Raw genomic sequence first — 19,585 nt, 5'->3', positions numbered from 1 at the left:
GTAGAATGGAGATCGGTGGGGTGTATGGGAGGAACCGAGCTCAGAAGTCAGAAGACTTCCAGTCAACTCCAGCTGTTCAAAAGCAAGAGCTGTAGATCATGTGGGAAATGCTCAGTTACTGGAAGTATTCCAAAGAAATCTGGATAATCTGTTAAGGATATTTTAGAAGATATTCCATATATTTCCCCTTATTGGTAGGAAGTTTGGACTCGAGAAAAATGCTCGAGCTGCTTCTGACTCTGCATCCCTTATTCCATCAACAAAGTATGGTGTTACCAAGTAAGCCTCCCAGAAGAAATATCAGCACCTCATGCAAAGTTTATTGGAAAATCAAAATTTTTTATTAATTTACTGGATTTCATATACCTAACAATCCTTGAAACAATTATCAACAGCTGCAACACAAACCACATGCAAAATGAAAAACAGATGCCCCAGACAGCTCCCCACCTCATGGCACACACTTAATAAGGAACAAAATCAGGATGCTGACATAACTTGCTTTAAGCATGCAAAGATTCCTGCAGGGCTCCCTGGCAATCAACCTTTCTGCACCCCGGGGCTGGATACTTCAAAGTCTTTGTTCTGTCATTAGGTTTGAAGTCAACATGGCAAGTTAAGGACAAGTTAGATGAGATCCCCCTAGTTCATAACATGAGTTCCTCTTGCTCTCCAGTGTTCATCCACAAGTATACGGCCCCATCCCCTATAAGAGATGACTTAAGCATCACAATGGGGAAACAGCCTGCCAGTCACATGGGCAGATTCTATATATTTCCAAGTCCAGCAGCCACAGGACTGAAAACCACAGAGAACTGACAGCTCAATCCTCAACTGAAAAATGAGTTGAAAGGGGATCTCTCAGGATAGACATTTTGATTTCACAAGTTGGCCCATTTTGGCCCAAATATACCAAATAGAAATGTCATGTAACATCACTGCAAATCCAGTAACAAGATACTAAGAGTACCCGAGAACCTGGGGTTCTCTTTCGGCCATCCAGAAGGTGAGGTCAGCCAGGAGGGTGCCCACTGGTCTCTGACCAATTGATCTGCCAGAGGAAAAGCTGGTCGGTATCCAAGATGCATCAGATCCAATCCCAGGGGTTCCTAGTTCTCCTTCTGTGCCTGCTGTAACCTCTTGGCCACAGCAGTGATCAGTGCTGCCCCTTTTCCACTGCCATCTTCTGACAGCATGAATGTCACATCACATCGAGGGGCTAGTTCCTTCACAGTTTCCTGCACTATCCTAGAAAAGCTATGAAAAAGAGAAAGAAACATCATCAGCCCTTCTGTGTAGAATCAGCACATTTATAAATGATCACAATCTAATTTCTTTAGCTTCTTCCCTTTGGTTTGCTTTTCAAGGCTCTAAACAGCTTCTTCTTCTAATTTTTTTTCTTTAGACATGGTCTCACTCTGTTGTCCAGGGTGTAGAGTGCAGTTGTGCCATCACAGCCCACTGTAGTCTCGAGTTCCCAGGCTCAAGCCCCCCAGTTCAGCCTCCCATGTAGCTGGGACTACAGGTATGCACCATCATGCCCAGCTAATATTTGTAATTTTTGTTCATTTTGTATTTTATTTTATTTATTTATTTATTTTTATTTATTTATTTAGTTTTTTTGAGACAGAGTCTCGCTCTGTTGCCCAGGCTGGAGTGCAGTGGCCGGATCTCAGCTCACTGCAAGCTCCGCCTCCCGGGTTCACGCCATTCTCCTGCCTCAGCCTCCCGAGTAGCTGGGACTACAGGCGCCCACCACCTCACCTGGCTAGTTTTTTTTTTTTTTTTTGTATTTTTTAGTAGAGACGGGGTTTCACCGTGTTAGCCAGGATGGTCTCGATCTCCTGACCTCGTGATTCGCCCGTCTCGGCCTCCCAAAGTGCTGGGATTACAGGCTTGAGCCACCGCACCCGGCCTGTATTTTATTTATTTATGTTTGTGGAGATGGAGTCTCCCTGTGTTGCCCAGGCTGGTCTCAAACTCCTTGGCTCAAGGGATTCTCCTGTCTCTGCCATTACAGGCATGAGCCACTGCACTCAGCCAACTTACATTTCTTGAGCTCTGTGTGAAGCACTTTACATGTGCTAACTCATTCCAACCTCACACATTTAGCCCTATGTGGTAGGGATTATTAGTGCCAGCCTTTTGTGGATCAGGAACCTGGGGTTTAAAGAGACCAGCTAGGCCGGGCGCGGTGGCTCAAGCCTGTAATCCCAGCACTTTGGGAGGCCGAGACGGGCGAATCACGAGGTCAGGAGATCGAGACCATCCTGGCTAACACGGTGAAACCCCGTCTCTACTAAAAAATACAAAAAACTAGCCGGGCGAGGTGGCGGGCGCCTATAGTCCCAGCTACTCGGGAGGCTGAGCCAGGAGAATGGCGGGAACCCAGGAGGCGGAGCTTGCAGTGAGCTGAGATCCGGCCACTGCACTCCAGCCTGGGCGACAGAGCGAGACTCCGTCTCAAAGAAAAAAAAAAAAAAAAAAGAGACCAGCTAACATTCCCACACCGTATTACCAGGTAGCAGAGGCACCAGGGCTCACACCTTGTCTGTCAGATTGAATAGGTGGCTTGACCACACAGCACTCCTTTCCCATAAAAGGACGGGGATGCATCTACCTATGCCACGGCTGAGGAGGCTATGCCACGTCCACACTTGGCCACCAGCACCTCTGCTGCCCCACCCGCCACACCTCTTGTGAACACTCACTGAGGGTGCAGCTTGTACAGGGTGCCGTCCACACCCACAGTGATCCTCAGGTGCTCCAGCCCCTGGTCTTCTCTCCTTTTTTCCACTATAGCGGCCAGGCCAGCACCACAGAGCTGGGCCGCCCTCCGGGACACAGCTCCGCACACCTCCTTCACCACGATGCTGTCCTCACATGTGCTGTCCAGGCCCAGCTGCTGCAGAATCGCCCTGACCTGGAGGAGGGCCAACCGATCGCTGCAGGCAATAGAGCAGGGGGTCAGGACCTGCTTCCCAGCACCCTGGGATGTGCTCAATGCAACCCACAGCCTCCCCATTCTTAGATGCCCTTGCAGGAGTGGGGAGAAATTGACCCAGGCAATGGCTAGGCTGGAGCAGAAAGGCTTAGGAGTCGAGACTCAAGAAGGTCCACCACCCCTGGAAGTTCCATTAACTTTAAAAAATAAAGTGTGAATGCCTCTGGTGTTCAGCATGTTCATATCTATGATCTCACTAGAAGCCACATGAGCTGCAGCAACCAACACACCAGGTACCCGTTTTTCAGAAGGGGAGGCTGTGGCTTAGCCTGCTAGAGCTGTGCCCTCTCGTTAGAGAGCAGGGGCTCAAATTCAACCCTTTTCACACCACCACGTGCTTTGCCACAAATTGTGCCAACTCTCATATGCTGGCCCCCTTCAATTGGAGGCCAACTTTCCTTCTATTTAACTTTTTCTGATTCTCTGCATTTTCTTCCCTTTTTCTGATTTCTCTGCTCTTTGACAGTAAGACTGTATTTTCAGTAGTAGCCAGCAGGGTACATTCAATGAGCAAGTGAATACATGAATATACAAAATACAATTAGAACCTTAGAGAATCGGAGCCAGGTAGGACTGTAAACACATGCAGCGAAACATCCATCATGGGGCAGGCTGGCTTCAAGTCTAGACCCTGGTCATCTCACAGTGAACTAATGGTACTTACACGGAGCCCTGACTCCCACGCCAAGCAATGTGAAATTGTATCCTTGACTGTCTCAGGTAATATTTAGAGAAGAAGAGTGTTATCAAGAAAGACAACTGAGAAACAACCTGTATGACCATACAGCAGGTAAACGGTGGTGTAGCCAAACAATAGAATTCTTCGTAGATCTTAAAGATGAGTTTGTAGCCAACACAGTGGCTTACACCTGAAATCCCAGCACTTTGGGAGGCTGAGGCAGGAGAATCACTTTAAGCCAGGAATTTGAGACCAGTCTGGGCTACATAATAAGACCCCAAGACCCCATCTCTAAAACAAACAAAAAAAAGATGATGCCATGGAAAATCTTCATGACATAATGACATAGTGAAAAAATGGATTATAAAATACTATGCACGGTATAATGTTGGATTTTATTTTATTTTTTTTTAATGTTTGCCCTTGCCAAGATAAAAAAGACACACACACACACACATACGCACACACATACACACACACACACATACACACATAAGAAAATCTATTCAGACATTGGGAGGATTAGAGGTAATTCCTTTTTTTTTGGAGACTGAATTTCGCTCTTGTTGCCCAGGCTGGAGTGCAATGATCTCGGCTCACTGCAACCTACACCTCCTGGGTTCAAGTGATTCTCCTGCCTCAGCTTCCCAAGTAGCTGGGATTATAGCCCCACCACCATGCCCAGCTAATATTTGTATTTTTAGTATAGACAGAGTTTCACCATGTTGGCCAGCCTGGTCTTGAACTCCTGACCTCAGGTGATCTGCCTGCCTTGGCCTCCCAAAGTGCTGGGATTACAGGCGTGAGCCACCACACCTAGCTTAATCCTTATTTTTCTTCTTTTGCTTATCTGTAATTTTTAGATTCTTTAAAATGAATGAATAACATTTGTATAGTAAGAAAAAAAGGTTTTTCAACTAGTGTGTCTAAAGAGAAAGCCTGCAATTCCTTCCTGGGCCCAGCCTTTCACAGCTTAGTTCAAGTACATTCCCTTCCTGATCCTCAGAGCAATCCTGGGAGTTAAGCAACAGGGCAATTATTTCTGTTATGAAGCAGGAAACTGGAATTCAAAGAGGTGAAACAACCTGCCTCAGCTCATGCAGCATAAACAGGTTAAGTAGTGGAGATAAATCTTAAAACTCAAGCTCTAAGACTGTAAATTCAGGGACCTTCCCCCTGAGAACGCTGTCCCATCCATTTGACAAACTGCTTTGAAATGGGCTGCAGTTAGCACGGCACCTACCAATTCCCATTGGCACTAGGTCGATAATTTTCTTTTTATTCCAGGAAGGTTTTAAAACACAAAACCTGGCCGGGCGTGGTGGCTCATGCGTGTAATCCTACCACTTTGGGAGGTCTAGGCAGGTGGATGGCTTGAGCCCAGGAATTCAAGACCAACCTGGGCAACATGGTGAAACCCCATCTCTACAAAAAATACAAAAATTAGCTAGGTGTGACGGTGTGTGCCTGTAGTCCCAGCTACTCGACAGTGGGTGGGAGCAGGGGAGAGAAGCAGTGGTGATCACTTGAACCCAGGAGGTTGAGGATGCACTGAGCTGTGATTGCACCACTGCCCTCCAGCCCAGGCGACAGAGTGAGGTCCTGTCTCAGAAAACAAAGAAACAAAACAACAACGTGTAGAAATCAAAACATTCAAAACAGACACTGCTTGTGCAGCAGAAGCAAATAATTCTGGGGCTATAAGAGTGTTACCCCCTTGTGCTTGTCTAGGAACAACTTTCCTTTTATTACGGGAAAAAAAAGCAAGGCAAAGACAAGTAAACTTGCTTATCTATTGCTCATGAGGGAGAAGCTGTTTTACACAGCAAAATAGGATCCCTTTGGTCACCAAACATGATGATTTTTAACCCATCTGTTCAGATTGGATGGGGTGAAGACTAGACAGGAGAAGGATGCTGAACACTTGCTAATTAACACCCCAAAAATATATAATAGCTGCTGCTGTTATTGATTCCACCATCCTCTCCTTAAACAATAAGAACTCCCCTTAAACAGCCCATCTGATTTACCTCATTACGTACACCACTTTCATGTATAATGTGTTTTCTTTTTTTCCCCGCTGGAAAGTGATTTTTCACTTGTGGGCATCTGACCATAAAGACCAGGAGAATTAAATGAATGAACCCAAATGGAGATAAAATCCAAAAACACTGCATCAGATAACATCCAGTGCTAGCACAAAAAGCAGTGAAACTGACATATTTGTATATAACTGGTGGTGATGGAAATTGAAACTACTTTTTAAAAAAAAAAATACTGCGCCCGCGGCAAAATACTCTTTTAACCAAATGTTTCTACTGCTAACGAAATGATTTACAATATTCCAATGACTATGTGTACTAAAGGAACAACTATGGTTACTCAGAATAACAGGAATTTATAAATTATTAACTAGACATCCTATACTAAAGGGAAAGTTTAGTAAATTATAGTACAGTAACATAGTACAATATGCAGCCATTCAAAATGATAATTACACCAAAGAGTTGATAGGGGAAAGTTCCTCTTTCTAGAAGTATTCCAGCTAATAACTGCAGGAATCATCACCATTTACGATGTCTAGTGAAATAATAGATCCAGGCAATATGCATCAATGACTGATAACATCCTAAAAGAAAGAGAGACAGACAGACAACTCAATGCCACCTAAGAAATATTCTTGTCCAGAATTCACTACTGAATCTAACTAAGCACCTGGGTCTAACTAAGAATTTTTGGGAAATACAAGAAGACAGAGGAAAATGCTAAATGCTGCAATCCACAAAATCTAGAATACAGGAAACTCATAGGATAAGACAACAGTTTTTTCAGCAAATACATGGCAAGGGAAAGCAAGACAGGGAGAGGAAACCCATAGATTAAAAGAGATTATTTAAACATGTCAACCAAATGCAGTGTATAAACTCTGTCTGGATACTGATGCAAACAAAAGAACTGTAAAAACCATTAATTTTTGGCAATTCAGGAAATAAGAACACTAACAGGACATTTTGTGAGACTGAGGTTTATCATTAGATTTTTAAGTGTGATAATGGTACTAGAGTTATGTTTTATTAAGAACCCTTATATTTCAGAATACATTATGAAATATTTACAGATGAACTGATGTAAGATGTGGGGTTTGTTTCAAATTAACCCAGCCTGGGGATGGGGACAGCAGGACTGTATAGATGAGCCCAGTTTGACCATGAGTTTATTATTGTTGAAAGTGGTGATGGAAATATTGAGTTCACTTTACCTCTGTTTCCACTTTTGTATACGCTTAAGACTTGTATAATAAAAAACAAAATAGCTGGGCACGGTGGCTCACACCTGTAATCCCAACACTTTGGGAGGCCGAGGCAGGTGGATCATCTGAGGTCAGGAGTTCAAGACTAGCCTGACCAACATGGTGAAACCCAATCTCTACTAAAATAATACAAAAAATTATCTGGGCCGGGTGGCACATGCCTGTCATCCCAGCTGAGGCTGAGGCAGGAGAATCGCTTGAACCCAGGAGGCAGAGGTTGCAGTGAGCTGAGATCACACCATTGCACTCCAGCCTGGGCAACAAGAGTGAAACTTCGTCTCAAAATAAATAAGTAAAATTAATTAATTAATTAAAAAAACAAAAACCAGAATTTTAAATGAAAATTTTCATGAACAAACACTGAAAACATAATACACAGAGTGACAAATGTAATGATTATGATTATGAAAAATGTTTGCATGCATTCAAGAACTTAAAAGGAGCTGGGCGCAGTGGCTCACACCTGTAATCCTAGCACTTTGGGAGGCTGAGGTGAGCAGATTGCTTGAGGTCAGGAGTTCGAGACCAGCCTGGGCAACATGGGGAAACCCCATCTCTACAAAAAATACAAATATTAGCTGGGCATTTTGTTGTGCACCTGTGGGCCCAGCTACTCAGGAGGCTGAGGTGGGAGGATCACCTGAGCCCTGGAGATAGAGGCTGTAATGAGCTGCAATCGTACCACCGCACTCCAGCCTAAGTGACAGAGTGAGCCCTGTCACCAAAAAGAAAAAAGAAAAAAACTTAAATAGGAAATATAATATGCAAAAATCAAAATAGCTGTAGTTGAGTATGTGGTTGAGTTTTTCAGGAACAAAAGAGGATTATTTTTTAGCCTTAACCTAACTCCTGTGTAACTATTTAGGAAGCTTGGTGGAGGACTTAGTCATTTCTGCTAAACACTCTGAGGCCCAGGCGGGCTGCAGGCCCCAGAGTACTATACACATGCTCCTCGAGGCTGTGATCCTGAACCAGTTGGAAAGAGAAGAGCAGCCCCAGGAGGCAATCCCTTGTCCAGCCAGGGCCTTTCTGTTTTTATTTTTAAACCTCAAATTGGCCCAACCCCAGCACAGTGGCAGTATACGCCAGTCAGAGCCTCATGATGAACTTGATCACAGGTCACCTTTCAATCTGGGACAGGAACTTGGTTTCGAAGATGCCCCTGGTCCGGAGACGCTCTGAAATCTGCCCTCGGAAGAGAAGACCCTGCTTGGTCAGGTCGATCAGGATCTGCCGCACAATCTCCCCCAAGTACATCCCACTGGTCATTTTCTCGTATCTGTTTGGCGAAGAGGGATAAGGTTGGGGCAGACATGCAATGCAGAAGACCACATGATGTGAGAAGGCCAGGCTTTGGAACCACGCATGGAGCAAGATCCAGATCCCAGCTCTGCCACATACTAGCTGCTTGATGTGAGCAAGCACTGCAAACTATCATCTACAAAACAGGGAGATGAGAAGTGCCCCCACAAGACTGTTAGGAGGCAAGCATCTGGGCACAGTGGGCACTAAGCAAAAGTTAGTCCCTGGTCTTGGCCCCAAAGCCAATGCTCATTGGCTTTGTGTTACAAATCTGTTCCACTGGAGATTCTGCTCTGTGAGTTAACACATTGAAACTGTCTGCATGCACCAGGGGTGCTCAAAAGCATTAATTCCCTTCCTCCTTTCTACTGGGCTGTGAGCTCCATGAGGGCCAAGAGAGCAAGAGAGAAAAGGGGCCTCGTACTGACCAGGCACTCTGCACAGGATGTGTAACGGTGACACACATCATCATTAACAACAGTGACACAGAGCCAGACTGCCACTGCTTGCAGAGTCAAATGGAAAGCATTTATGTGCTGGGCTTGGGTTCTCTTCACTGCTCAAGACCTCATCAGTCTAAGGGATTAACACCAGAACAAACAAACAATGGTGGTTTCAAGACAAGTTCAAAGGTGTTGCCCCCTTAAAACCTCAGTCCAAAAATGTGAGCCTTCAGTGGCTGCAGACACACCACTAATTAGAATGAACTGCCCCTTGGGAAGAGCCATGATACTCGGATGCCCCAACTCAGGATTCAGAGGGAAGGTCCTTCTTTTTGGAGCAATCCCTGCTTCAGCTGGGCTTACCACAACTCACCTGCCTTCCAGTTACAAGATTGGTACCGAAGGGGAGAGAAACCACCAGGGCCAGTCTCGGTCTTTTCTGAGCCTCTTCCTAGACAACGTTCTCAGTTCAACAGTTTCCAAGGTGTCCATGGCCTAGGCATCCCCTCACATTTCCCATCTGCTCAAGCTCTCAACTTGGATAGCACCCCTAACAATAAATCTATGTTTCCCATTATTTTCTATATTAAGACACTGAGCTTAGTTTTGATAAAAATCATATGGCCTGCAAAACCTAAAACATTTACTATCTGTTCTTTTACAGAGTAAGTGTGCCAACTCCTCTTCTAGGGGATGGGCCTGGGTTAATAATCAAGTTTTAGCATGTGATATGGTTTGGATTTATGTCCCCACCAAAATCTCATGTTGAATTGCAATCCCCAGTATTGGAGGAGGGGCCTGCTGGGAGGTGACTGGATCATGGGGGTGGATTGCCCCTCTATTGTTCTGGTGATAGTGAGTGGGTTCTCACAAGATCGGGTTGTTTTAATAGTGTGTAACACCTTCCCCTTCACTCTTTCTTCCTCCTTCTCCAGCCATGTAAGATGTGCCTGCTTCCCCTTCACATTCTGCCATTATAGTAAGTTTCCTGAGGCCTCCCCAGCCATGCTTCCTGTACAGCCTGTGGAACTGTGAGCCAATTAAACCTCTTTTCTTCATAAATTACCCAGTCTTAGGTAGTTCTTTATAGCAACGGGAGAATGGACTAATATCACATGCCAGCTCTATCTCTGCTATCCCTTTCTCTCATAATAACAGAATGCAAGTGAAATCTACTTTAATTTATTTTTTAAGCCATTCATTATTTTCAGTATTTTTCGTGTGGTTAGTCATTGGAATACACCTCACCAGTGATTGTGACCCATGGTAGGACATGACATCATGGTCAAGAACCAGCACTCTCATCCATCACAGGTGGCCACTTCCCCACTCCCAGAGAAAGTCACCAACCTAGTAGCCAGCTCTTGAAGGCCTGAAGATGTTGGCCTCTGAAAGAGACTTACTAAAAGCCCATCTCAAGAGGGGTCACTGAGTCACCATGCCCTTGGCGAATGAACATGCTGGCAGCCTCTGCCTCACTTCCAGAACCACCACTAGACCTTATGGGGCCTTATGGTAATTAGAAAAAGGGACTTTTCCCTTTTACCTGTTGCAAACTTGTCATAATATTTTTCTTTTGTTCCAATAGGTATTTCACTGACATTCGACAGCTGTAATAAGCACACAAAGCTATGGTGTCTATGGTACCCCCTTAGGTCTCACAGTGTTGCTGACTACACAACCCACATAAATGCACACATCCACCCTCTTCACCTCTGCTTGCCAGGATTCAAGGACCCCTCGTCCACCTCCGTGTCGTATCGGGTCCGGATGTCATCTATGCAGCCATTGTCTCCAAATCCTCCCCACTCTGTGTTGATGCACATCTTCCCTTCATCCCCCTCCACCATCTCGATGTTCCTCATGTCCTCCATGTAGCACATGTTGCTGCCTGTTCCTAGAAGGAATTGTGAAGGAACATTAGTCTTCAAAGACACCACCAGATTTTAGAAAGGCAGCAGAGTGCAGCAAATAAGAATTTAGGCTTGGAGTCAGATATGACTGGATGTGATTCCAGCTTTACAGTCATAGCTGGCTAACCTTGGGCAAGCATCTCATCTTTCACAGGCTCAGTTTTTTCATTTCTGAGAAGGAAATAATACCCGCCTTATGGGTTTGTTATGAAGTGACATTTTTAAGTTTCCTTCCATGGTAAGCATTCAATAAATGGTAGCTGCCAGCTTCATCATCATCATCATCATTACTGTTAAGCCATAGGCACACAAAGCTTCCAAGCAGTCATAAAATTAGCAGTCAGAGCTGGAAGGGACCATGAGGAATCATCTAGTCTTGGATAAACAAATGCTTGGCATCTGTTAGCCACCCTCTTCTTCCTTGCCCATGACTTGGCTTCAGAACTATTCTCAGCACAGCAGTCCAGGCAAGTATTTTAGTCAATCAACAGGCCTCACCTCTTTGCCCTCCTATATCTAGCCCAATCCCTCCCACAGATGAAGAAACTCAAGTCAGACAGAATAAGCCACTTGCCCAAGCTCACAAAGCTGGTAAGAGTTAGAGTGTAGAGGAAACCTCTCACCTGGCATGGGAGATAGCTCAGTACATCCCCACCTCCTTGTTCCACCTGCTGCTTATATCCAGAAAGCCCAGATGATCAAATGGAATAACTTTTCTAGGTTCTATCATTACTTAGCCTGTGCCTGTCCCCTGGAATGCCTTTCATCCCCATCTCCACCTGTTCCAGTCCTACCCATTCTACCCCTGTTAGAGACAGCATCCCCCTAGAATCTACCCTCGGCCTTACTCACTGCCAGACTTCTCCCAAAGACCCCTAAAATCCCTGTGTCAGGCCACTCCTTTCCCCTCTTCTAAGTTTCTTTCCAGCTCCTCTCCTTCCTGTGCATCCTGAGAAGCAGAAGAATTCAGAGAACAGAAGAGGTGCACATTGGAGCCAGAGTGAAAATCTACAATATCTCCCTCAGCCCCAGGTCAAGAGGATCCAACTGTAGTCTCCTTCCCCCCATCACAATCGGCCCCAAGGCCCTAATTTAAAAATCTCTTCTTCCTGTGTCATTATCCTTCCTCAATAGAAAGGATGACCTTGGCTTAGGACTCTTAATGGATAAAGAACTTGGTGACCTGGAATCGCAATTGTAACTTCATCTCTGCCTTGGGCAGAGCCTCTGTACAATGGGACAGTGCCCACCCTCACACATTGTTAAAAGGGAACCATCAACGGATCCAGTGGGATTAGGCCAATGGGCCATGCCTTACCACTTACCTGCAATCAAGCCAATCTCACAATTAGGATCTTCATAGCCACAGGTCATCATGGTCCCCACTGTATCATTCACAACTGCAACGATGTCCAGGTCAAACTCCTAAAAAAACAAAACAAACAAACAAACAAAAACCCAGCTCTACTCTGAGTTGAATGTGCAAACCAAACATGCTTAGGAGGGGCGTGTCATCCCAAGGCAGGCAGAGACCAGAGTCACAGGAACTGGGCAGAGGATGGCAGAGCAGAAGGGCCTGGGGAAGGCGGCAAGAGCAGGCATAAGCCTCAACACCACATCCTACGTTTCTTCTCTTGATGGCTTCCCTGAGCATGTCCACCACGTCCTCCCCTTCACAGTCAGTGGCCTTGAAACCTTTGGTCCACCCTATGAGTGTTCCCTGAAAGAAAGGAGGGGAAATTCATTTGAGCAATAGTTTGCTAGGACCACTGCACAACCTCAACATCCAACAGATGCAAGGCACTATAGTTGGCTGCTTGTCAAGTACATGTGCTTTTGCCTCTGCCTCCACCTTCACAGCCCTAACCCTGGGCACAGCAGCATCACAGAGCACCACACTCAGGCAAGGCCTAACACTGAGTGGAATCACTGCAGCAATTCATACTCATCAAGGGTCAAATCATGTTCCCTGGCCATGATTACACAGAATAAAGGCCCAGGATCACAGTGATCCTACTTCTTTTTTTGTTTTCCTTTTTTTTTTTTTTTTTTTTGTGGAGACGGAGTTTCACTCTTGTTGCCCAGGCTGGAGTGCAATGGCGTGATCTCGGCTCACTACAACCTCCACCTCCCGAGTTCAAGCGATTCTCCTGCCTCAGCCTCCCGAGTAGCTGGGATTACAGGCATGCACCACCACGCCCAGCTGATTTTTGTATTTTTTAGTAGAGATGGGGTTTCACCATGTTGGCCAGGCTGGTCTCGAACTCCTGACCTCAAGCAGTCCCCCTCCCTTGGCCTCCCAAAGTGCTGAAATTATAGGCATGAGCCACCATGTCTGGCTGTGATCCTACTTCTAACTTAGTAAAGAATAGATTACGATGTGATCAAAGGCAAAGCTACCAAATGTTTATCAAAGTATGTTTCACAGTGAAAAACTAGAGGCATCCTACAACTCCAACAGTATGGATCTATCGTCCTGTACGTCAATATGGGACATGGTACACACCCATAAAGAATCACACTGTAAGAGAACATTGGATGTGAGAGAAAGATGTTGTCCACACACTGTTAAGTGAAAGCATATCAAACAAATACAGATAGTGAATTATTCTATTTTTATTTGTAAAATTACACTCATACACACATACACTCACACCTGAAGAAAGGACTGGAATAATATATACACCAAAAGGGTTAACAGTGGTTCTCTCTGTTTGCAAAATTATGCCTCACTTTTCCTTTCTCCTTTTTGTTTGTCTATATTTTCTAATTTTTCTTAAAGTAACATATATGATTTTTTTTTTTTTGAGACGGAGTTTCACTCTTGTTCTCTTGTTGCCCAGGCTGGAGTGCAATGGCACGATCTCGGCTCACCGCAACCTCTGCCTCCCAGGTTCAAGCAATTCTCCTGCCTCAGCCTCCGTAGTAGCTGGGATTATAGGCATGTGCCACCACACCTGGCTAATTTTTGTATTCTTAGTAAAGATGAGGTTTCACCATGTTGGCCAGGTTGGTCTCGAACTCCTGACCTCAAGTGATCCGCCCGCTTCAGCCTCCCAAAGTGCTAGGATTACAGGGGTGAGCCAATGCGCCTGGCCTGAAAGTAGTAATTTTAATTCTCAAAAGGAAGCCCAAAGTTACATTGTTAGCCTGAGGTAGGAGTTAGTCTAGCCGCGGACTCCATCACCTAGAAAGCCAGGGTGGGGTGAAGGCAGGCAGAGCTGGGGTGTCTAGACCAGGAGAAGCCCTGGGACAGGAAAGGCAGTCAGAAAATCCGATGGCAGCACTGTCAGCCCCGTGACTGGATGCCACCTCACCCTGAGGCTGTTAGCCCACAAGCCCCAGTCTCCCTCCTTCCCTCCATAGTTCTTGGGAAACTGGGCCCCTGGCTGGCTCCTTTCCGGTTGGTATGTGTACAACATTAGAGAGACACTCCCAACTGGGAAACCTCTCTTATTAACTGCAGTTACACAAAACTAATCTATTTTTTGATGTCTCTCTTTTTTTCTCCCCAGCCATGGGTGTCTTTGCTTCCAGCTGCCTACGGGTCTCCCCTCCCTCTTGACTGTGTCTTCACGACACCTTCAGAGCTGCTGGGAGACAGGCCCAAAGGCCCAGTGTCCTGAGTCAGGAGCAGTAGCTGTGTCCTGGCGCCCAGTCAGGACCGCAGACAGCTGCACACGGCACCCTCCCGGATGGTGTATTAATTTTTAATGGCAGCAGCAATGCAGGAATGCATTAGTAGTGTAAAAAATTAAAATGTTACTGACAAGCATAGAGTTCCCTTCAACTCCCATCCTCCCAATCTGAGAGGTAACCTCTGCCATTAGTTGGATATTAATCTTTCCATAGCTTTTCCTTTCCACTTATTAGTATTTTTTCCCCCCCATTTCTTCTTTCAGGGGTGAAATTACACATATTTTTAAGTAAATAAATTCACACTGTGTGTGAACTACTGCAATTTTTTTTTCTACTTCAAGAACGTATCTTCCAGACCCTTCCAGGCCATTTATATGGATCTGCCACATTCCTTCACTGAGCAAAATATTCCTTGAATATAATTGCACGAAAATAAAACCACGAAACACACCGATAAAACGAGATCTATTTTTGTGATCATTTTCCGATGAGGAAACCAAGGAACAGGGAGATTAAATAACTTGCCCAAGGTCACACAGCCAGTAAGCAGAGAAGCCAAGGGTAGGGGAAGGGGGACGAGGGAATCAGTGCTTAACGGGTACAGAAATTCAGATGGAAAAGAAAAAGTTTAAGAGATGGATGGTGGTGATGGCTGCACAAAAATGTGAATGTACTTCATGCCATAGAAGTGTGTATTTAAAAAAATAGTTACAGTGGGAAATTTATGTTATGTATATTTTATCACAATAAGAAAATGGTACAAAAATAAAAAACTTTTTTTTCTTTTTTTGAGACTGAGTCTTCTCTGTCACCCAGGCTGGAGTGTAGTGGTGTAATCTTGGCTCACTGCAACCTCCACCTCCTGAGTGCTAGCGATTCTCCTGCCTCAGCCACCCAAATAGCTGAGATTACAGGCTCCCGCCACCACACCCAGCTAATTTTTGTATTTTTAGTAGAGATGGGGTTTCACCATGTTGGCCAGGCTAGTCTCGAACTCCTGACCTCAAGTGATCTGCCTGCCTCAGCCTCCCAAAGTGCTGGTATTACAGGAGTGAGCCACTGCTCCTGGCCCTGGACAAAATCTTAGTACGTCTTTGATGCTACCCTTATTATTGTCCTGAGCTCTCTGGTTGACCTGCTGAGCTGACCAGAGTTCTCCCATACATTTAGGAAGCTGTATGCTGCTTTATGCCAGTCTTGGAAGCTGGGCTGATGACAGTCTGTCAGAAAGACAGAGCTTCTCTCCACAAGCTGGTGAGTCTGTCTGTGAAGCAGAGGCCAGGGTTTGCAGAGAATTCACCGCCATGATGTCAGGCCCTGGCGACAGTGCACCCTTCCTCACCACCATTACCAGCATTGGATTCCTCTCGACCTTTTCCAGGCTGAATCTCAATCCTTTGCTGCCTCGAGAGTGAAGGATGATACTAGGATTTGAGTGCCTGCTAGGTGCCGGACACCATGCTATGCATTTTACACACACCAGCTCATTTAGTCCTCACTGTATTCCTCCATTTTCACCAACGGGGAAACCATGCCTCAGAGAAGTTAAATAATCTGCTCAAGGTTATTCAGATGGGAAACAGTAGAGACAGGGTTGCAAAACAGGAGCCCACGACCCCAGAGTCTGTGCTGTTGACCACTGTGTTTCCTGACCTTAGGAAGGACACTGGGCCTCTCTGTGTAGCCACATCTGGGCCTGCTCCCAAGCCCCTGAAGAAGGACATGTCCTTGCCTGGAGGTTTTCTGTGTGGGCACTGGCAGAGGCTGCAAACTGTCTCTCTCCGTCTGCAGAACAGACAGCTATGCCCCAGCCTCACGCAAAGGCCCAGCCTTACTCGCCCACCGTCAGCATCAGGCCGAGGCCCCATGACCCACTGGAGCTCTGCGGAGTCTAAGAGCTCAGCTCAGTGTCTAGTCCCCACTTCTAAGCTCTACCTCTTGGTCAAGCTAGTTTACCAGAAAAACCATGCAAAAAACACATATTGCTGACCTACCTGAGTCTTAGCTTCCCAGTTAAAAAACCCTTATTCATTACACATAAAGTTAAGCCTGGGTGATTTTTTGTTTTTACACACAGACACACACAACACACACACACACACATTTAGAGGTGGGGTCTTACTATATCGCCTAGGCTGGTCTCAAACTCCTGGACTCAAGTGATCCTCCCACCTTGGCTTCCCACGGTGCTAGGATTACAGACATGAGCCACTGTACTTGGCCTGCTTGTTGTGTATGTTTTTGTTTTTGTTTTTGTTTTTGATAGAGATGGAGTCTCTGCTGCCCAAACTGGAGTGCAGTGGTGTGATCATAGCTCACTGGAACCTCGATCTCCTAGGCTCAAGTGATCCTCCCACCTCATCCTCTCGAGTGGCTGGGACCACAGGCACGTGCCACCATGCCTGGCTACGGTTTGTTTTGTTTTGTTTTGTTTTTGAGACGAAGTCTCGCTCTGTCACCCAGGCTGGATGGAGTGCAGTGGCGCGATCTCGGCTCACTGCAAGCTCCGCCTCCCTGGTTCACGCCATTCTCCTGCCTCAGCCTCCCAAGTAGCTGGGACTACAGGCACCCGCTACCACACCCTGCTAATTTTCTTTGTATTTTTAGTAGAGACGGGGTTTCACCGTGTTAGCCAATATGGTCTCCATCTCCTGACCTCGTGATCCACCTGCCTCGGCCTCCCAAAGTGCTGGGATTACAGGCGTGAGACACCGCTCCTGGTCTGTTTGTTTGTTTTTTGAGACATGGGGTCTCACTACGTTGCCCAGACTGGTCTTGAACTCCCGGCCTTAAGCAATCCTTCCACGTCGACCTCCCAAAGTGCTAGGATTACAGAGATGAGCCACCACACCTGGACAACCCTGGGTGTTTTTATCCTAGAATTACAAGAAAGACTTTGTGATAAATGTCTCCATATTTATGAATTATCTATTAAAATGATAAACTATGATGTTCTTCAGTGTCGGCTAAAGTGGCCATGTGATCAATTGCTTCTGAGATACTAATATTAGAAAATAAATGCATTTATTGCCAGACACAGTGACTCAAACCTGTAATCCCAGCACTTTGAGAGACTGAGGTGGGTGAATTACCTGAGGTCAGGAGTTCAAGACCAGCCTGGCCAATATGGCGAAACCCTGTCTCTACTTAAAATACAAAAGTTAGCTGGTGGTAGTGGCAGGTGCCTGTAATCCCAGCTACCTTGGAAGGTTGAGGCAGGAGAATCGCTTGAACCCAGGAGGCAGAGGTTGCAGTGAACCAAGATCACGCCATAGCACTCCAGCCTGGGTGACAAGAGCGCAACTCTGTCTCAAAAAAAAGAAAAAAAAGAAAGAAAGAAATGCATTTCTTGTGATGTGCTGGCAAGCTTTCTTTCATCGGATGATAAAAACCCATTGTAATTCTGTGTTTACATGACTGTGACTGTCCAGAAAGACATGGATCGTATTATTGCCCAGTTGTTATAAACAGCCTTCATTGGTCATTACCTCTTCCTCTCTCTCTCCATAGTATGATTCGACCTCTCCTTTAGTAGGAATATTATGTATGTGTCCCTTTACTGTATACTACTCTAAATTCTCTTGTGAATGGTCAATCTAAACAATCGTGATAAATTGATTAAAAATTAAATTGTTGAAATTCTCTATCATGTGTTCCCGGCTGCCCCGAACCCAAGATCCCTGTAAAAATGAAGGCTGACTGGGAGTTACCTGGAGATGGCCCCAGTAGAGGAAGGAAGCCCACTGGGCTGGCCGTGAATCTGGTGGGGCTGTCTTACCTTGTCAATGCTTGTCTGCCTGCAGGGAAATGAGAACGTGAAGCCCAAAGGTAGGGAGACTCCCTTGAGGCCCATGTAGTCCAGGAAGTCGGCGATGCACTGCACAATGTGGTCAAAGAGCTGCAGAGAGAGAGACAGCGGCATTCACACCGGGTGGACATCGATGCAGGGTGGCAGGCTGGCACCTCAGAGCCCAAAGGCCTTGCCTGGCACTTACCTCCTCACCAGTGCCCTGCATGATCTCCAGGGGGATGGCGAAGATCTTGTTGTACATTCGCACTGACCTCCGTCCACTTCTGATCTTCACCAGGAGGACCCGGAAGTTGGTTCCCCCAAGATCCAGGGCGAGAAACTTTCCTTTCTCTGTGATGGAGAAAGCAGCAGCCGCATTCCATGACCGGGACTTGTGTCGGGGCATTGGGAGGAAGAGGAGATGCTGGAGCAGAGCAGACCCAGGGCCTGCACTTCTGGGCCTCACAGACCAGAGGGTCGTGTAGGCCACCATGCACAGTGCCCGGGCCCTGGGCAGACATCTTGAGCCTGAGTGAGGCCAGGCTGCTTTCCTTGGCCTCCACTTCTGTGGTAAATGCCCAGGCACCACCTACACTATCACCAGTGCAGTGCCATGAAAAGAGGCCTGGCCTGGAGTCAAGGGACCTGGGGCCTCTGAGAAATGGCTTTTTTTCTTGAGCAAGAGAGTCAAGGTCCTTTCCTTCCACATCTGCAAAATGAGACTGAACCTCTGAAGGCTCTTTCAGCTTCACTGACTGACATCCTTCTCTGGAGCCACAAGGAACGGTGCAGGGCATCCAGTCACGGACGTGCATGATTCATATACCCAAGGGGCCTCTGGCCGGGCGCGGTGGCTCACGCCTATAATCCCAGCATTTTGGAAGTCGGAGGCAGGTGGATCATGAGGTCAGGAGACCGGACCATCCTGGCTAACACAGTGAAACCCCATCTCTACTAAAAATACAAAAAATTAGCCAGGCGTGGTGGCAGGCACCTGTAGTCTCAGCTACTCGGGAGGCTGAGGCAGGAGAATGGTGTGAACCCAGGAGGCGGAGCTTGCAGTGAGCCAAGATTGCGCCACTGCACTGCAGCCTGGGCAACAGAGTGAGATTCCTTCTCAAAAATAAAAATAAAAATAAAAATAAAGGCTGGGCGCAGTGGCTCAAGCCTGTAATCCCAGCACTTTGGGAGGCCGAGACGGGCGGATCACGAGGTCAGGAGATGGAGACCATCCTGGCTAACATGGTGAAACCCCGTCTCTACTAAAAAATACAAAAAACTAGCCAGGCGAGGTGGTGGACACCTGTAGTCCCAGCTACTTGGGAGACTGAGGCGGGAGAATGGCATAAACCCGGGAGGCGGAGCTTGCAGTGAGCTGAGATCCGGCCACTGCACTCCAGCCTGGGCGACAGAGCGAGACTCCGTCTCAAAAAAAATAAATAAATAAAAATAAAAATAAAATAGTGTCTTTTACTGCTCTCAGTTAAGAGATCCCAAGTACAGCT

At 46.3% G+C, this 19,585-nt stretch overlaps 1 protein-coding gene across 1 annotated transcript in view; it reads right to left on the bottom strand.

The window, feature by feature from the left end:
- Window positions 1–318: 318 nt before the first annotated feature.
- The window catches only part of HKDC1 (hexokinase domain containing 1), a 48,346-nt gene continuing 29,079 nt past the window's right edge, over window positions 319–19,585 (bottom strand). The window contains exons 11-18 of the mRNA XM_033209684.1: window positions 18,286–18,431; window positions 18,069–18,188; window positions 12,276–12,371; window positions 11,977–12,076; window positions 10,452–10,635; window positions 8,117–8,272; window positions 2,712–2,945; window positions 319–1,257 (exon numbers count right to left, since the gene is read on the bottom strand). Coding sequence (XP_033065575.1) covers window positions 1,110–1,257; window positions 2,712–2,945; window positions 8,117–8,272; window positions 10,452–10,635; window positions 11,977–12,076; window positions 12,276–12,371; window positions 18,069–18,188; window positions 18,286–18,431 — 1,184 coding nt within the window. The 3' untranslated portion in view covers window positions 319–1,109. The remainder of the gene's footprint in view (window positions 1,258–2,711; window positions 2,946–8,116; window positions 8,273–10,451; window positions 10,636–11,976; window positions 12,077–12,275; window positions 12,372–18,068; window positions 18,189–18,285; window positions 18,432–19,585) is intronic.

This window comes from Trachypithecus francoisi, unplaced genomic scaffold (assembly GCF_009764315.1).
Source record: "Trachypithecus francoisi isolate TF-2019V2 unplaced genomic scaffold, Tfra_2.0 Lachesis_group9, whole genome shotgun sequence".
NCBI classification, from domain to species: domain Eukaryota; kingdom Metazoa; phylum Chordata; class Mammalia; order Primates; family Cercopithecidae; genus Trachypithecus; species Trachypithecus francoisi.
Note: the sequence above shows the minus strand (reverse complement) of the source record. Positions and strands in the feature narration are given on the sequence as shown.